Here is a 20,708-nt window from a genome sequence, read left to right on the forward strand (position 1 = left end):
GTTTTACAAAAGTATTGTTTCAGCCCTCTTACAACATAACTCAAGAACCACATGACCTACAAAAGTATATCTGTGATATTTGAATTCTTCTACAAGCTCGCTATGAATTGAGCAATGCAATTTTTGCTAAAGCTCACTACCATTCGCAAGATGCTGTGAACTTCTATTTTTTCTGCTGCTTCGACCAACAATACATCATATAACCTTAATGCTAGACTGGCTGTGCATTTTGCATAGGTCTGGACTGACATGGTTTGTCATTCATGTGTTGATGGAAATTTGTGTAGCAGGGTTATCCGACAGATCATTAAATTGATTTGACAAAATAAAATGTATAATGTGCTTGGGCTTGAAAAACAATGCCATAGTAGTGATAGTACCACTGTACCATGTTTTTGTTTATATCAGCTAAACTGGAAACATATTTTCAATCCTAACATGTTAATACCAGGATAGAAAAATATGAATCTGATGTAAAAATCTCCATTGGCCTATAATAGCAGGGTAGCTGGCACAAGGCTGTCACCCCGGGGCTGTCACACACCTTCAACAATGTTGAACATAGAGAACAAAATCAAAATCCACCACCAAATCACATTGTATAATTATTATTTCATACATTTTATTTACAACAAACAAACTATTTTAAACATTCATATTCAACAAAGTAATTATATGATTGTTCTAGGATTGTACCAATTTTATGTTTTTAATGAATCTTTTACACATCTCATGCTCACATCACACACACAAATAAAAATAACTTTTAACATTACATGTGGTGGGCAATTCTCTCTGCACATTGCTCAAGATTTTAAAACTTCAGTAGCCAGAATAGGCTTGCTTTCAATTGTCTATGCATGTTATTGTTTACTATACTTTGCAGACCTGAAACTGACCTTCATACTGGAAAAAGCTGAAAATGCTCAAAACAGCTGAAAAGCAGTGTGACATTGGGGTAAAATAGCTCAAATTGGACTGAAACAAAAGAAAACATGTAAATTGAGCAACAAAAAAAGCTGAAATCGGCTAAAAAGCTGACTAGTTTCAGGTCTGACTTTGTTTCACCTCACATTCGGTAGTGAACTACCTACTAGGCGCATATTTCGCCTTTCAGTGTCAAATGCACATGAAGTAATCACACAAGGCGATTTGTCAACATGCTTGCGGCGCAACACCGAAAAGCCATTGGTGTCACTACTGAACTGGGGGTGAACCAAAGTATAGCATTTTGCTTTTTGTTAAACATCAGTTCATAACTTCATAATATATATATATCCACTTCTACACATATACAGGGTGTCCCAGAAAAAATTACCGGGTGAATGAATTTGGACGTAAGTCAAAAAATAGACAATAGAATCCAAAAATGTAAACGTCAGCGTGTAGCCCATCTTATTCTGCATCTTATACGTCAATTTTACTGGAATCGGTTGACTGATCGCGAAGAAATGAGCGATTACATAACGCATGTGTCAATTCACTTCATTCCAAGTTTGAAAGAAAGATCATTCAACTCAATGTATACTAATGGGTAACTGTCAATGGGCGTTATATTTTGTTCTATGAAATCCTTTTCGTTTTTTTTAACAATCTGTTTCTTGCAAAACATTAATTAGGTTCTGTTCAAATTTGAAAACCTGCACGATATTGAAAATTAAAGCTTGCATGTAAGACGATGCTCGCTACTTGTAAATATATTTTTTCGTTAATGTTGATATAAATGTTGCATTAAGAATTATTGCATAACGAATTCCAGATGGCTGAAAAAAATTCTCACACAAATTAATGTTTTTGGAATATTTCCAAGAAATTGTAATGCAAAGTTTAAATCTTTTAAAACTTCAACATTAAGGTTGCATGGTATCAATCAAAAATCACACGTAAAGCTGTAAGCACTTGTTCATTGTTATTCGTTGGAAAGTGAGAATATAGTATATTTTGCACAACATAAAGAATTGAAGTTGGAAAGTTTCCAATTGCAGATATCAAAGTTTTCTCGGACAAACTTTTATTTATCTTTAGTGAAAGCATGGATGACAGTTACAAAATAGATAATGTGGACTAAATTGAATGAGATACACAAACTTTAGGAAGCGGTGAGCGAGTATGAAAAAAGCGCCTGTTGATCAAACTTGGAATGAACTGACTTGATGCACGCATTATGTAATCGTTCATTTCTTCGCAACCAGTCAACCGAATCAAATACAATTTTCGTATGTGATGCACAACAAAATAAGCTAAGCGCTACATTTTAAATGTTTTGATTCTGATGTCTATTTCTCGACTTACGTTCAATTTTATTCGCTCGGTAATTTTTTCTGGGACACCCTGTATGTAGCATTTACTCACTACTTTCAAACTGGCTTCGGTATCTGCCCGCTTCATATTTAATGATTGAATGGAAGTTGCAAATGCAAACAGATTCTGTCTGAAGTGAATTGGCAAGAACCCACACTGATTGCTGTCTCGAAGAGCATTTGATACCCAATTAAAAGCACATCCATTTACACAGAAAATGAATAAATGATACTGAAGCTTTCCAAATCGAACCAAGTTTAATTCAATCATTAATTTCTCAATTAGTTAGTGCGGTATAATACTGTAGCTAAAAAAATTCTCCACACATTAGTCAATTTTAATGCTTCTTTAAAGGGGTATTTTGTGATTTTAGGGTATGGTTTCTACAGATATCCATGAAAAGGCTATTTCCAAACATTTCAGTTGATTCGGGCGCTGAATTTGCAAGTTACGCATTACAGAGCCCCATAGGCTACTCTGTTGTAATTTTATTTAGGTCTGTCGACAGCCCAAAATACAAATTGTACTATATCACTGTCAAATGAGCAAATCTGCAAAAAAAGCTTATGCAACGCAACACAACTTTAATACACAAGCATGATGTAGTCCTAGGTTTTTGATGGTATAAAAACCTTTGGAGCAAGTTCGGGGATGAGGCTGTGGATCACTAAGTGCCCCTTTAATTGATTTACTCAAAAACCACTCAAACAAGTTTGAGATGTTTACATGTATTGTTGGCCTACCTGAAAACAGAGCAGGTTGCCCATGCCTCCAGCTGACACTGCACACACATGAAGCTATGTTCTGCATAATTTGCAAAGACTACGCTGGCATTTTGTCACATACGCCCTTGTTTGGAAATAACATTACAATAATTATGACATTGGTATTAAGGGCTAGTCTTATCACTAAAATTCCTAATCATTAACAATGAACATATTATACACAAATAAAATGATATTTTGACCATTTGAGTCAGGAAAAATACAAGAAAGGGTAGCAAAGGAAATTTAGCTACCAGCTAACTTATTCAGCTTTCATGAACCCACACATATTGAAAGTTTATTTCTTTACATTATGCAAACAATTTTGTCCAAACATTATTTTTTTAAAAGGTGCCCCAATAAAATCTTAAATATTGAGTTTACAATTATGATTTTAACAATTTACCTAATAAAATGAACAATTCAAACATGCAGTTACTGTTAACATGTTTTAATGGTTGATTTTTTCCGGTATTGTACCAGTTATAGGAATAATCATTTTACTTTACACATTTCAACAATTATATATATAGTAATCCTTGATTTCAAAATTGAAAACACTGTTGATGCCACAGGATTCGACTAGCAGATCTCCGACTCTGTATGCGTAATGCAGTATTATACCATTTTCAATCCTGATATGGCAGTGACGTCAGTGCGCATTTCATTGTGCGTAGCTACAAATCACTAGCGTTCACTCAAAGCGCTGGTGAACATACGCACTTGTTTAAAGACCCTGTATAGATGCACGAGCGAAACACGCTGACATCACTGCCACATCAGGGTGGAAAATGGTATAACCGTAACTCTATGACAAATCAATCAGCTTGACCATTATAAAGGTTTGCCCATGATGTTGTGCTAAGCAAAAGCCCCCATGATCAGCAAAATTCATTACTCCATATCGCAAATGAGCACCAACTTACAAAATCTGCAGGGCGAATGACCTTTGCGTTCTCCCAGTCAAGTTCTACCGCTAGTCCACCAGGCCCTCTACAAATGCTAATCTTGCTTGTTAACGGCATTTGATTACAAATGGGATTACAGATGATACTTTGAGATAAGAGTCCCCTGTCTGTATACAGACCACCAACAAGTGTTTGGGTTTTTTTATACCTCCACCTGAGACGATTATATTCGTCCCAGGCCTCCACAGCATCAAACCATTCTGAATGCTGTCATCCACAAAAGCCACACCTAGGTTCAGAATCCCATAAACTTCTGCACTCGATGGTTTTCTATTGGGGAAATGTGATCCAAGTTTTTTGTAAACATATTGTAGAAAATCTAGCCCCCCCCCTACAAAGCTGAAAGGACAAATGACCTTTCAATTCCATATCTGCAATAAACTTGTAGAGCCTAAGGCAATAGAATCAAATTAGTTCGATCTTTCGATCGACCAACGATGCTTGGTCGATCCTTATTATTTATAACATCAATTAATTGACTATTGTAATTTGTAATTACAATTTACATATGAATCTGTACATGTAATGATAATAAGCAAAGCACATTTACCAGTAATTCTGATTAATTAGTAAATAGTTCATTAATTTAAAGCATCAAAGCAGCATCCAAAGATCAAACAAATCTGGTTCTGGTGCCTAAGGAAGTTATGGATAGGGATACAGTGTGTGTGGGAGGAGCAGGGAGTACCGCTCCAAGGAAATGACTTTTTAAAATTTCTGGTAATCTTTTGATCCAAATCCTTATTGGCGGTGCTGTTTTTTTTATCAGCAACAAGCAGCGGCAAGCAATTCACATGACATGATGTTCACTGCCTGCAATTTTCACCAATGCACAAATAGGCATGTAGTGCAAAATCTAATATACATGGTAATAATGTAGAAAACATGAAAATATAACTATTTAAATTTAATATGGTAGATTTACTAGATTTCAGTCTCATTTCTTCTTCTTGTCTTGTGTACATCTTGGACAAAACCTGCAGAAAAAATAATAATAATATGTGATAAGTACACTTCTCTAAATTCTCTAAAATACAGTTCCTCTTCTTTGTTACCCACAGAAGCATTTAAAAGCAATGGTTTCTACAGCAGTCAAAAATATTTGTCAACAAATATTTTGACACATGAAGAGCTCGATTCCAAACCATGTTAAGTCCACAAACACATGTTTCTGATTTACGTGTGCGATATTGCAATGGGTTGTGATGCTATAGGTATAGTAATTTCACTTGGATGCACCATTACAAAGCAAACAGTGGATGGATGCACAGTAACAATACGGTGTTAGGCCTTTGGTTCCCAAATGAAAACAATAGTCTGCATATTGTTAAGCAGCATTGCAGAACTAGTTTTATGCTCCTGTTTCATGGAAACAATGCATTAAATTAACACAATGTCCCTGTATTACTCAACCGTATGTGGTATTTCAATGTCTAAATACCATCTATTTATAGGAAATGTGGAACATGTGATCTGTTACAGCAACGGTACCTATGCGACTACCACATACACCTCCTTTCATCAGAACTCTGCCTAAATAATGTTTTTGTAAAAACTTGCTTAACAATTTTTTCAAAGTAAACCCAAACTCTGAACAGTGATCATGAATGACTTTTTCCTTTTTTGATATGAGAGGCAAAAACTGCATTCATGAGAAGATGGTGATATCAACGCTTTGACCCACATGCACATGTATACTAGATCTTTTGAAGCTTGTAGAAATGTAGGTCCTTAGACAGGATTTATTACTGTGACCACTTAAGAAAGAAGTGGATCAACTCAATCAAGAATTCACGTGCATACAGCTCCTTCGAGGGTGTGAACTCGGACCATAGGATTGTTTCATGCAAATGTCAAATCAGCTACCGGAAATGCAGAACTTCCATGAAAGACCCAATGAAACGTATTGACTGGAAGAAGGTTACCAGAGACACCATCCTGGGTGAGCAGTTTGTGGTAGCAGTCTATAACCGCTTCAGTTCTCTACACGATGAGCTACAAGAACCCAATATTAGCACCACTTATGATACCTTAGTTGCGGCTAATGAGGAAGTTGCACTGAGATGCTCCCTAAAAAATCAAAGCAGTCCTACAACATTGCTGCATCAGACAAAGTCACTGAGGCAAGAGATGTCTTAAAGAGTGCATCTATGAATCACAATACTAGATCCACCCGAGCATCACAAAAGCTCCTCGAATCGGCCAAAGTTACTCTTGATAAAGCCTACACAGAAACTCTGGAGTCCTCTATTCAAAAGAAGACAGGGAACTTGACAACCTCCATCATGAATATAAACATGCAGCTTCTTGGGAACTCCTCCGGAGATAACTGACACCAAATCTGCTCCTGTGGTTAGAGTGAAAGGCAATACATCTGAAGAGCGTCGTGACAACTGGTTTCTACACTTTTCCAACTTACTAGGGAAACCAGAGCAAGACGTAAACCTTGAAGATACGTTCTTTAACAGCAATGTCTCTGACGATCTCCCAATACACACTGGTCCATTTACTATGGAGGAACTGCAAAAAGGGCTGAACAAGCTCAACAAGTCAAAAACACCTGGTCCTGACAACATACCAGCCATTGTTTGGAAAAACCCACTCTTCCATCAGCAACTGCTTGATTTCTGTAATGAAACCATGAAGGGAAATAAGCCAAAAGCCTTGTCAAGATCCACAATTATACCTCTCCCGAAGAAAGGGGATCTTTCACAACCATCAAATTATAGAAGTATCACACTGTCAGCACTTGCTGCCAAGCTGTATAACACTATGCTGCTCAACAGGATTTCTCCTCATCTAGATCCTATTCTCAGACGTAACCAAAATGGTTTTCGCAAGGGTAGATCAACCACACCACAGATTCTAGCCCTTAGAAGGATAATAGAAGAGCTTAAAATCTCAAAGAAGCAGGCATATATTGTGTTTGTTGACTTCTCAAAAGCTTTCGACAGTGTTAACCGGAAGGCCATGCTGCATATTCTTCGTAATTATGGGATCCCTCAGGAGATTGTGAATGCTATTGCAATAATGTATGATAATCCTTCAAGTTTTGTACAAACAGGTGATGGACCAACTGAAGAGTTTCTCTCTACTGCTGGAATCCTGCAGGGTGACACCTTGGCCCCTTACCTTTTTGTGATAGTGGTAGACTATCTCCTCAGACAGTCGATAGACACTGACAAGTCCAAAGGGATTGACATCATGCCCAATAAGACGAGCAGAGAGAAGAACAAGTATTTAACCGATCTTGACTACGCAGACGACATCGCTTTAACAGCTACGTTATCACAAGATGCCCAAGATCTTCTGTCATCTTTAGAAGATGCTTCCGCCAAAGTTGGCCTCTTTCTCAATTCCAAGAAGACAGAATATATGTGTATCAATGGAGATAAGAACCCAACTCCAATCCTTTCTCGGGATGGCACACAACTCAAGGAGGTGTCGGACTTTAAATATCTTGGTTCATTTGTTGCCGACAGCAAGAAAGACTTTCTGACTCGCATAAAGCTCAAGCATGGAAAGCTTGCAACAAACTGCACACCATCTGGCAGTCCAACATATCAAGAAATACCAAGCTTGCCTTCTTTAGAGCCTGCATAGAGAGTATCCTCTTATATGGAAGTGAGACCTGGACAATGAAGAAAGATCTTCAGGACCGTCTTGATGGTACCTACACCCGGCTGTTGATGAGGGATCAAAATATATCCTGGCGTGAACATAAAACCAAAGCAGAGATCTATGATGGTGTTCCACAGGTGTCCTCCATCGTTGCTCAACGGCGAGCCAGATTTGCAGGCCACTGCTACCGTGCAAAAGACCAAATAATTTCAGATGTCATCTGTATGAGGCTTCCACGAACATGTAGAGGAAGAAGACCATTCAACTACATCGACTGTGTGGCAAGGGACGTCAATCAAGAAATTAATGACCTCCCAAATCTGATGGCTGATAGAGATTCCTGGAAAAGAATTGTAAACTCTTTCTCGGATGCGTCCGCAAGATAGATAGATAGACTTACATCACTGACTACACAAAGAGAAAAATACATCACTATTTCTATCTTTGGGCCTTAATCACATAATTAGAGAAGGAGAACCGGGACTCCCTATATCGCCACGTACAATCACGCCATCAGCTATTGGGAGAAAATTGGGGGTATTCGGGTCCTTACCGACGGTGCGCAGAGACGAACGAAAACAATTCTGCATCCTCATCTAAAGCATCTTGGTACTCGCGTGCAGTTCGTATCAAGTGCACCTCTCAAATGTGCCCATCATCAATGTTGGGCTTGCATGACAAAATTGAAAGGCCTCAAGCGTATTCCGAGGGAAACCGAATACCCCATTTTTTAAATCCATGTTTGTATCAAGATGGTGGCCAAGTCCCGGTTCTCCTTCTATAATTCTGTGGTCTTAATAATTAATGCATTTTTTTACTTATCATACTTACTATGTTAGTGTTACACTTACCATTTTCCTTTTGGTTTTGTTGTTAATCCTACACAGGCAAAATGGAACCATTCAATAGGACACTAGACAGGGAAAAAATAGAGATATTTAATTTTAAATTCAACTGTTTTGTCTAGTCACCACTGTTGTTGTAATTTTGTCTTTGTTTTGAAACAAGCAGAAAAGCCAATGAAAAATAATTCCCCAGTGAGCATTATTCCGGCCCAATTATACTGGAATATTGGGGAAATACAATACATGCTTGCGAAGTGAAAGTTGATGCACATGGGTTAATTTCGCGCAAAGCGCGCAAAAATAAGCAATTTTACACTCCGAATGTGTGTGCATTTAAACTGAACTAAGAACAAGCATTATTTCTTTTCCTGTTTTTTTCTTTAAGTTGTCGGGCAGGGCGGTTAAAGAAAGGACTCTAATATTTAGTCCCTGCTGATATAATATTTTGGTCAGCTTAGTCATTTGTATCTGAATCTTGTTCACTTTCTTCTGTTACTGCCGTACCAGATACCTGGGTAAGACATCACGGTAGGCAAAGCTGTTTACCGGTCAAGTTTACAGGGACAACTGCGCGTATTGTTCACACGAAACTTGTTATACTATTTTAGCCCCCAATCAAGGAGCATGAGAAAATTATAAATTTCATACTATTTTAACCAAAAATCAAGGTATAATACCGAATATTGTCTGTATTTTTACAGTAAGCTTACTTAGACCAGGGAAGTATTTGCTGAAACGTGGGGTGAGGGCCATTTGATATTGTGCCCCCCTAAATGTGGAGAGGGCATGTCCCCCGTGTTTGACACCCATGGTGCCAATCAGCAACGTGGTAAGAATCAGTTGTGCAACAAATGAGGACTGAGCTTAGTGTCGTTGTCTGCACCATTTTTGAATGTCGACATGTCGATATATTTCGTATGTGTCGACATAATAAAAAATTCTAAAAATATTTTTGGCCAATAAAGCAAGTTATAGGCCCAAAGTTACTTGTTTTTCAAGGTTAATTTGGACACCAGAGAAATACTGCTACTAAAAAACATTGCCAGTTTCTTTTTACAAAGTTGGATGTCGACGACTATTTAGAAGCTATATTTTAATTGGTCACTCAGAATAATAAATGGCCTCAATCAACCAATCAGAAACGCTGTAAGAAGGTTAATACTTACATCAGGATTATCACAGCCTATCATTTCTCCATAGGAGACTTGATGACATAAACAATATGTGGGTTCATTAGGATCAACTGGCATGTCCAGAACATCTGAAGGCGTATTCATAACTGATGGTAACGTCAAGATTGGTGTCACTGACCTGAGTGTTAAGAAGAGAAATCATGTAGCAGGTGTATAAAGCCTAGATGATATAATATTATTAAACATATATGTGTTCATCCATATCACTTGTCGGCTGCTACATGTGTCTCATTTCACATGATAGCTAGGAACAAATACCAGACTCATCTCAAGTGGAGGCCACTTCCACTCATCCCTACGTCACATGGTTAAGGAATGTTCTCTGTATTCCTGAACCATGCGACTTGGGATGATTTAAAGTGACCTCCACTTGGGATGAGTCTGGTATTTGTTCCTAGCTATCATTTGAAATGAGACACATGTAGCAGCCGACAAGTGCATCGTTTTGATATGGATGTACACTTATAATATATACATGTGTTGCAGGAAAAAAGTCTAATTAGAGAATAAAGGTATCGTTTTTAGCCATTATTATTATTTTAAGTAAAACAACTAGGCGAAGCCGAGTTGTTTTACACACAAAAAAATGATGTCGCATGTTATATGAGAGGATAGACGCACTCCAGTGGCTAAAAACAATACCTTTATTCTCATTCTTAAACACTTCAATTGAAATAAATATACAATGTATTAATCAAAGTATACCAAATTTTAATCAAATAAAATCCTACATTTTACAAGGAATTAACCTAGGGCTTAGAATCGATCAGTCCCGTTGTTGCTATGGCATGTACCTCCAATTGGTTCAAATAGTGTGTACGAGTATCGCGTCGACACGCACACACACGCTTAAGTGTGTGATATCATGTCATATCACATGAGTAAGAACCAATAAGATTGCAAGAACATTCTCAAGTGTTTAAGAATGTTCCATATTTTAACACAGAAGCTGATGTCTTGTCTTGAAGGCAGGCCTCATGATCAGCTTTCATCAACTTTCTTTCAAAAAGATGTCGTGTGCAGAATAATTTTAACAAAAACACCACAATCAATTGCACATTGGCAATGGTGTGTTTGATGAGCACATGGCACAGCATGATTGTTCACACCAATCAGTACTGCATTACTCTTACTTGACAGTGTATTAAATGCGATGTCAACTGCGTGGTTGAGTGTTCAAATCCCTAAAAATTGCGTGGTTGAATTTAGGGTTTGATGGCCATTCATAATCAGTGTTTTTCATAAAAGTCTGCCTGAAGAGGTCTATGAATCTACACAACTATTTTGTAACATCCAACATAATGTGAATTTCTAACTCAATGAACTCAGAGCTCAACTCTCATCAGAACTAAAACTTTACAAATCAACAAGACAAGAATATTTCCATATACTTACGGTGTTGAAATAGTCTTCATTTTTTTCTTGGACTTAGGTGTTTCATCATCTGATAAGCGACCTTTTTTATTCTTTTTGCCTGATTTTTCACTTTTACGACCTTTTTCTGAAAAACAAGATTAGAAACAATTAAAACACTTCATAGCAAGATTGAGTTGTCCTAAATGAGCATATAAAGGACAGAAGTGACCTAAACTTGATGGGTCTTGTCCAGTAAGAAAACAAACCAAAAGCTTATGAAACATAGTATTTTTCGGGAAAAACCTCCTAAGATGTGCTTGTGGTCCCTGAACATGTTTAAAACAAAACTGCCAACAGGTTACATAAGTGGTTTTGCTTTAAACATGTTCAGGGGCCAATGACACATAGGTTTTTCCTGCCCAACGATTAATGTAACTATACTATAGTAAAAATTTCATTTGAATGAACACAACTGCCAACAGCTGTACTCGATCCGACAGTGATCGTATTCCGCATTTTTCAAATTACAACCGTGGATACAATAATGAAAAATTCTAACCCATCAGTGAGTTGGAATTTTTGGATTTACTTCTGTGTTACGCACACAAGCATTAATCACACAGTGTATGCCGAGAATCGTCACCCTGTTGGCAGCTGTGTTCATTCAAATGAAATTTCTACTGCAGGTTTTTTTGTTTTTGTTTTTTGGGGTACACCCTGAGCCCTCAGGCCTCTCTCGCCACATATAACAAAACTGTAAGTAGATCGAACATCTTAATGATGTTTTTAAGAGCATACAAGAAACCTAATCAATAATTTTGCCCCTCTCCCTCCCTCCCTAGCAAAACTAAATTTGTTCATATTTAAATCTATCTAAAATTCATAGAAAATAAAGGAATTTGAAGACAAAGAGAAGAAGCAACTCGTACATGTTTGGTATCATTTTATAAAGCTTATAAAATATGGAATTCCAATTTGAAATATCTCAAAAAGTCATTTTGCCAACTTTATGCTCATTTTGGGATAGTATGTTACATTTGTACAGTTAAAAGGGCATTTTGTGATCCACACAGCATCATCCCTCAACTTTTCTCAAAAAAACTTGATTTTTTATAACACTGGAAACCTCTGGTTACATAATGTTTAAATGTACAAAAAAAATTCTTGCAGAAAATTCATTTAGCAAAAATATCATGAAATTTGAATTACATTCTGGTACACCAGAATGAAAATTTTACAACACATTGTCTATGGAGCAGCGTAATACACATAATCATGCATGACTCGCAAACTCAAAATCGGAACCAACTGACATTTTTGGAATAAGCTTTTTTTGTGGTTATCTACTGAAAAATATCATAAAAAGGGGATGCTAGGATCACGAAATACTCCTTTAATTGTGTACCTACTTTTATCAGTCCTGGCATCAAATTCAGCGCTTGCAGCTGCAGCAGCCGCAGCAGCTTGGTCTATGTTCCTGTCTTTTAGCTCCTGTTCAAACCTGGCTAAATCGGCATCTAACCTTCGTATGTGCTTGTCAACCTGGATAAAAAATAAAAAGGAGGAAAGTTATAGGCTGAGGCGATTGTTAAAAACAATCAATTTCGATTAATTATTTTTTTTAATCGATCATTTTCGATGTATTGAACATCGCGTGACTGTAATAGGTTGAGCATCATTTGTTGCATAGAATCCCACTATTAAACATTCCTGTGCATTTTAAATGGAGAAAGATGTGTTTAACAGTTGTTTCACTTATTATTCTGGTTTTAGTTTCAGCTAATAATCATCTATAAAGATGCAACTACTTTAAAAATCACCTATCAATTGAAAAAATTGCTTTAATAAGGTCAAAAAAAATAATGGTTTGTCTCAATGATTCTTGACTTTTTTCATGGTATTTGGAGAAAAATATCTGAATTTCGCCGAATTTTTATGGAAAAACTAAAAAAAAAAAAAAATTTTTTTGTAATAAAAAAAATTCTGCATTTCTTTTTTTCCAAATCTCACGATTTTACAAATGCGCGCGCGAGCTTTGAGACAAACCTTTTTTTTTTGGCCTAATCTATTTGCTTAGAAAAACAGTCGATTATTTTCAATAAAATCTAAATTTTGATATTTCGATTATGGTGTTTTTAAATAATTGAGTACCCGATTAAAAAAATAATCAATTATTTTCGATTAATCTAAATATCGCCTAAGCCTGGAAAGTTACTTACATGCGTATCATGCCATAGCATAAAAATGCGATGCAAAAAGTAGCCAATTTCAATACAAAATCATGATCAAACAGGTTTTATTAGGTATGCCGAATTCAACTTGTGTCTGTACGTCTACAGATCTGCGATATTTTCTCTCCGATTAGGATAGTACAAAAAAAATGCTATTAATTTTATTAAAGGCAAAAAAGTAGTAACTACTTGATTTTCATAGTTTTAATACTGACCATTTCATACGTCTGCATAGCTAATTGTACTTTATCATCACCAAATTCTCTGCTCTTAGAAAATGCTGAATTGATTTTATTTAATCTATCGACTCTCTGCTCTGGACTTAAGGCTTTCACTTTCTCCAGGTATTCCTTGGCATCATCATCAATTTGTTTACTTAAATCTGCAAAAGAAATTAATGGATCAACTCGTTTCACATCAAAGAATAACATACAGCATGCAATATCATTCAAATCAAGAATATAACATCTAGCATTAATTTTAATCATGCCTGGTAAAATGAGGAAATCAAGACTGCTACTTCCACCCCAGGGGAATTTTGTGTTTGGACATTTTCCCATTTGGAGGGAAAATTGCTACTTTTGTGGGAAATTTGGCTTATCTTCCAAGGAAATATACATTTTTGTCTAGGCCTGCATTCTGTAAAAAAGATGTGTGGCCAAGGAAAAAAAATTGTTTGTCCACCACCAGTTTATCTGGGATAAAATCCGGTGATAAAACTGGATTCTTTTTGTTGATCATAACCAAACCCTGCAAGACCAAAAAAGTTGTGGGGAGAAATGAGATATTTCACATTACCTCACATTTTAAAACAGCACTGAAGGGTGAAGAAATTTTTTATGTAATTCATAATGCTACAATTCTAAAAGAACTCAGAAGGGTTCTGAAGCCAGATTAGATGTGATTTACAGTGTGAAGAAACTAAATTAAAAAAAAGGGCATCTTGTGAGAATCCAAATGGATTCGCCCGCACTGCCACAGATTTCTAGGCCTGGGTTGGCATCTCTGTGAAAGCACTATATGTACCGTACATTCTGCCATTCTCTCTTTATTCTGGTAAGCTCTTTCAATTCAATGTTGTAAAAGAGGGAAAGTGTTTCTAGAATTCCCAAAATTAGGGTCAGTCAGTTGAACAACTTCGCTTTTTTCTTGGCTTTAGCATAAAAACAACCTAAATTATATATTCTGATATAGGCCTTCAAGCCCTGACATTCGGTAATGTACGTACCTTGTGTTCTTTGGTCCAAATCCCTCATCAACGTAAAATTCCTCTGAAGCTCAAAAGGCAAATTCTCAATACCTGCAAGAATGATCAAATCATATGAAACTTGTCATTTACATTGCATGGAAACTCATTCAAGAAATATGATAGTCAGAACATTGCGGAACATAAATGAATACCTAGTACAGTAACATATTTAGGAAAAGTCTACAACCCATGACACAGAATGCAGCACATTTGCAACAAATTCACTTTACTTGGCCAGAGTAAAACTGGTCACACTTCAAACTAGACAGAAATACCAAAACAATGGTACATAATCCATCTCAATACCTTGCTGGGTTATGAAGTTACAGTGAAAATATATTTGAGAGGTACAAAAAAAAAAATTCCCTACTTTAACACATGCCTCATCCATAGGATCCGCCACCCCTGACTTATAACATCCTTTGATTGGCAATATGGCCATGTTTTTTAACCTGGGATCCAATTGTGTTAACATGTGTATTTTCAAGAAATTTAGCTCCTTTTACAGTTGAACCAATATAGCTAAGAAAGTTTACATCTGAAGGTATAAAAGTATACATATATTCTGAAACTAGGTTATTGTATAAGGATTGTAAAAAATAAATATGTTACATCAAATATACAGGGTGGCCTAAACAATATACAGGGTGTAACAAACTGGTCTACTAATTTCCCTCTATACAGCAATTACATAATACATGAATGTGTTCATGGTGTAGCTTAGCTCAATACCCATCAACACATACTAAAATTAATTTCGTTTATCAATATTCCGTCATGTATACAGGGTGGTCACAAATATGGTGTTTTTTTTGTGTTTTTGATATTGATGTTTAAAATTAGCTAGAAAGAGGTAAATTTTGACTAAATATTTAATATAATTTGACATCTATGTATCATTGCCAAACAAGCATCACCTAATTATGTATGTTTCATACTAATTATACATCAATACAAATTTCACCAACCCGTTGCGTCCAGTCGGACGCAAGTTGATTCAGCCCAAAAATGAGTGATTATAAGCTTACCAACTTCATCATCATAAAAATCGCGAAAATTACGTTGACTGATCACTCCTAATTCTCCTAATAAAGCTTAATTAATATTCATAACCAATGGACCAATCAGTAAACGAGTTATTGACCTTTCACATTTAACCACTCCCATTTTGCAATACTTCCGGGTCACCAGTCAATGAATGAAAATTCTTACGGCAGCGAGACGTGATAAGCTTTCAAACACGAGAGCAAAAATACAACTTTCTAAACTATCGTACATTGTCAGCAAGTTTGCATTCACGTAATTTGTTATTGACAATAATATTTACATAAATCTTTAAAATCTCATCAGGAATCTGAAAGGAAATAGTCAAATATTTGCATCAAACTGCGATGCAATACCGCAATCGGGCTTTGTAAAATTGTATTCCTTGTTGCCCAACACATTAACATACATGTACGGACGCACACAAATTTTGTGGGACGCACATTTCCCGACCAGGTTTTACAGTTGTGCGTCCGATCGGACGCAGAGTTTTTGAAGGCTAGCGGGAGCCTTGAGCATACATACATGTAACTACTGTCATGCAGATAGAGCTTTGGTGATGTTGCATGTAAAATTTGACTTCATGCTAAAAAAATTATCACTTAAAAATGAATCAGCCCTCGAATTAACCCACGGCACCCATGGCATTTTGCCGTGGGTGCCCATCCCCACTGCCGTAATGCCCTCAAAATATGTCCTTTACCCAAGGCGGTCACTTGCCGTGCCCTCTAATGAAGTTGCCGCCGGTGCCCCAGCCCTGCCCCTTCATTATAAAATCATCTATCTATGTTTGTGTGTGTTTTCTTTACTTTTGAGAAATTGTCTTGGTGCCCATCTCAAATTTTCAACAGTTGCCATGATGCCCTCTTGAAATATTACAAACTGCCGTGCTGCCTTGCCTTTTCAGTGAAAAACCAAGGCAATTATCAACTTGCCCTAAAAAAGTTGGCGTGCCCCTTCAGATCCTTAATTCGAGGGCTGGATCTGTGTCTGACAAAATGTTTGGACTTTGGGAAAAAATGGAAAAATGTAACACCACCACCTTTTCCTATACCCCAATTGACCATGAATGATCACAGTGGCGTAGTAGTAGCGAGGACAACACTTTTTAGGTTTATTCTAGGAACATCTACAAATTTGGTATCACTGTAAAGAGCATTAAGAAACTTAGACAATGGTACCAAAAACAGCTCTATAGCTCAAAGTATGGGGGAGTTATTGAAGTTGTGAAGGGTAGCGGAATTTGTCTGTCATTTTTTGATTATGGTACCCTGGATTTATTTGTCTAGCACTTGAATATTTTTACAAGTAACACTTACAAATCTGGTATCAATGTAAAGGGCATTAAAAAAGAAAGACAATGGTAAATAAACAAGTAAATTTAGGAATGAATGAATAAAGGAATACCGTCAACAGGGGTGAGATTGATCAAATTGGGCCTTTTTATGTTTGTAACTCTGGCACATATAATTTTTTGGTGGATTATATTAATTGTTTATAACAAATAGGGTCCCCACTTTATATCAATATACATGTATAATGTATGATGGTAGGAATTATGCTTGTATAATTTTTTTTAATCAAAGAGTGATCAATCTCACCCCAATATATGGGGTGAGATTGATCACTCATTGTTGACTGTATAAAGTATGTAGGGGGCCTATATGATCAATGTCACTACTGCTATGGGGTTAGATTGATCAAAATTTGGTGTTTTAAAAAATTCTGAAACATTTTCAAATCAAAATGTTTTATGTTGATATACCAAATCTGGTACGAAAATGTTCTACCAGTTATTTTTTGTGCTTGTTGTTAAGCCTATTGAACAGTGTTCCATATGGTATTCCATAAGTTCTCACCCAGGTGATTAATCCTCATGATCAATCTCACCCAGGTGATCAATCTCACCCCTGTTGACGGTAAATAAAAGGCAAAATAAACAAATGAATATGTACATGTATGTAATCATAATCTAATATGACCCATGCAACACATGAACATGTTCTCCCAGTGCCATTAGTTACTTGTCAACCTCATCTGACACTGCACTACTCAACTTTAGTATTGAAAAAAAATACAAAGGAAGTGAAAAAAAATTGGAAAAAAATTATACAAATTCTTAAAGTATCATAGAGTTGATTAAAAGTAGTAACAAAAATAATATCACTTGAATTAAGTGTGCATTTTGCATTTTACCGCATACGACATGATCCGATATGCGCTACATCTCCCACCCCGGCGTCAGCCCGATCAGGAACAACACGTGCACCGCCACCTCACCACTTCTCCCCGTATTGTCGTATTTTCACGGCCAATTGCAAATACGGGTCATCACAGTAATTCCCGTTGCGCATCTATGCGCGATGGATTTCTGCAGAAGAATGACCGCAAACATCTTCAAAATACTCTAAAATTTCATATTACATGGGATACACCATGTAGGTGTAATGACCTCCTTCTGCTCCATTTCAACAACTTTTTACGCCAAAAACCATGAAAATCTTACCTAAAAAATAGACCTCAAAAACTGAAAAATTAGGGCTTTCCCAAAACAAACCCTGTCGTGTTTGGTATGAGTGCAAAGGTCACAAAATTACCCACAAAATGATGACATCATCCAGGTAAGTCTCGTGGAGTCTCATGGATAAATCCAACTCGAGATTTCGTGAATTTCAAGCAGACGAAAAAATGGCGTCCCGTCGATCGAGTCGCCACGGTGGTAACTCCTGAACTTCAACAAGTTCATGACATTAAAAAACATGCTTAATGTTCTTTTTTGTGGAAAACTTTACATAATCGGAAAATTTCATCTTTAAACTCTGTAAAAATAATTTCCTATTGTATTTGGAGTTTTGAAAGGATGAGAAATGGTGAGTTGTTTTCACTAAGTTTCACACACAAACAGATACAAATGCGTAAATCATCGTATGCGCTGATCTCGCTAGTAGTAGCGTGGGTCATCCGATTGGGGGCACCGGGTCTGATTGGGGTGCACAAGCCGTTTTTGGCCATTTTCCTATGGGATTTTTTAAAATTTCAGATCGATTGGGGGGCACGAGACCCCCGTGCCCATGACGCTACGCCACTGGCACTGCATGATCATGCATGCATATTAGGCAGTATAAAATTAATGTTTTGGTTCTCGTCCAGAGGATTTTCATGAATTGATGAGGGAGGGAGGTGTTTTTTTTTTTTTTTTTTTTTTTTTTTATGTAAAATTAGCATTGTTTTTTGTTTTTGGTCTTTTCCAACAGTGCTCGAGGAAACGATGAGGCCCTTTTTTTTTTTTTTCAAATGTGAGATTCTGAGGGATAAACTCCCTAGAGTACCACAGAAAGACTTGGAAGTGATGCTTGTTCTCTAATAAACTTATTTATATGTATGAAGATTTCATAAATCATTCCAAAGTCTAAAAAATTGAAAAATCTAAAAAAAAAAAAAAATCTGACAAATCCCAGAAATTGAGGAGGGAGGGGCGAGAACCAAAATATTAATTTTACACGGCCTTAAACTCCCAAACGCAAAATAAGGGAATAAGCTTTTTTCGTGGATATCTACTGAAAAATGTCATAAAAAGAGGATGCTAGGATCACAGAATACTCCGTAAAATTAAAACCAAAGTACGAAAATTTAAATTTTTTTGCGTCAATTTTTAAATTTTGAGCAAATTTATTAGTTTTTTTGCCCCCTCCTCCCCCCATTCATTTTTTCCACACCACCCCTTCCACACCCCAAAAATCCTGGTGCCGCATGCCGCCACTCGGACTGTCGACTGGCCTGGTTCCATTGCCAATTTTTGTCATTCAAATAGGCCCGGGTCATTATAGGTGACCCGCCGTGCACTGAATGTGATGTATCGGAATTTTTAGTCATTCCGATCGTAATACATAAGCATCCGTTTCTAACATTTACAATTATTGTATTGCAATCAAATAAATACCGACCAAATCACGAGAACCACTTCTTTCATATCCACAATATTGTAGGTAACATTAAATTGAAATTCTTATGAAATAAATTCAAAAACTTACTGTCCAGGTACTGTTCCAAATACAATGCAGTCGCCATTTTTGATGATGCGCAAATTCCCGCTGTCAAGGTTCCCTGTTCCTGAGCAATTTTGACCATTGCAGTCGCAGTACATCGAAAAAGAAGGTATACCAGCAAAATTAATCGTAATGCTACGTAATTTATAGCCTGAGTCCCTTGGCCCCGACCTCGAAACAATTCAAAATGGCGGAATAAAATGGCCGTTTCTCGCTGCAAGCACAACCCGATGACCGTGCGTAAGCAGTTGAAGGACTGGTGGATCAAGCCTACGTAATTTATGAACGTTTTCGCTTCGGCGTGTGTCCCGATGTGAAAATAAAAATCCTTTTAAAAAGAGGAGAGCGTGGCCTAGCGGTTAAGGCATAGGACTGTGAACCCAAGGGTCAAGGGTTCGAATCCCAGGTCCGGCTCTTTGTGTCCTTGAGCAAGACACTTCACTCTACTTGCTTAGTGCTATTCGAAAAGAGCAGGGGATCATCCCGGTCATGTTGACTGTACTTCAAAATACACTCATCTACTCTAGGTTCCAGAGTAAAAAAATAAGTACAGCTTGTCTGTACGCAGTGCGACAATACTCATACATATGAGGGAGGCACTTATAAGGAAGAAGAAGAAGAAGAATGGTACGCGCAATGGGAATTTAAAGGGGCATTTCGTGATCCACAGCCTCATCCCCCCCACTTTTCCCAAAAAAAGTTGAGATTTTTACACCACTGGATACCTCTGGCTACATAATGTTTATGTACCAAATATTTCTTGCAGATTAATTCGTTTAGCAAAAATATCGTTAAATTTGAATTTCGTTCTGGTGCACCAGAACGAAATTACAACACATTGTCTATGGAGCAATTTTTGGAAATAAGCTTTTTTCGTGGATATCTACTGAAAAATGTCATAAAAAGAGGATGCTAGGATCACGAAATCCTCCTTTAATAGCTTTTAATATTGTTTGTTTTATTAAAATGATCTTCTATTCAAGGAAGGGGCACGTAGGAACTCGACAACGATCCATAATAGGAGAGGGCACCAATTTAAACAAATTGTTGTTAATTAGAAATTAATCAATTAAAAATTGAATTTCAAATG

The 20,708-nt window shown here is 36.8% G+C and overlaps 1 protein-coding gene across 1 annotated transcript; it reads right to left on the reverse strand.

Annotated features, from left to right (window-relative positions):
- Positions 1-605: 605 nt before the first annotated feature.
- On the reverse strand, positions 606-19,721 carry LOC140157221 (inhibitor of growth protein 5-like). Its single transcript, XM_072180338.1, has 8 exons — positions 19,604-19,721; positions 14,508-14,579; positions 13,495-13,661; positions 12,458-12,590; positions 11,088-11,193; positions 9,666-9,810; positions 8,506-8,567; positions 606-5,010 (listed from the first exon to the last, which is right to left on the reverse strand). Exons 1-8 carry the CDS (start codon positions 19,698-19,700, stop codon positions 4,971-4,973), a joined length of 822 nt encoding a protein of 273 aa, XP_072036439.1. The 5' UTR covers positions 19,701-19,721; the 3' UTR covers positions 606-4,970.
- Positions 19,722-20,708: the final 987 nt, after the last annotated feature.

Source organism: Amphiura filiformis, chromosome 7, assembly GCF_039555335.1.
Source record: "Amphiura filiformis chromosome 7, Afil_fr2py, whole genome shotgun sequence".
NCBI lineage: Eukaryota > Metazoa > Echinodermata > Ophiuroidea > Amphilepidida > Amphiuridae > Amphiura > Amphiura filiformis.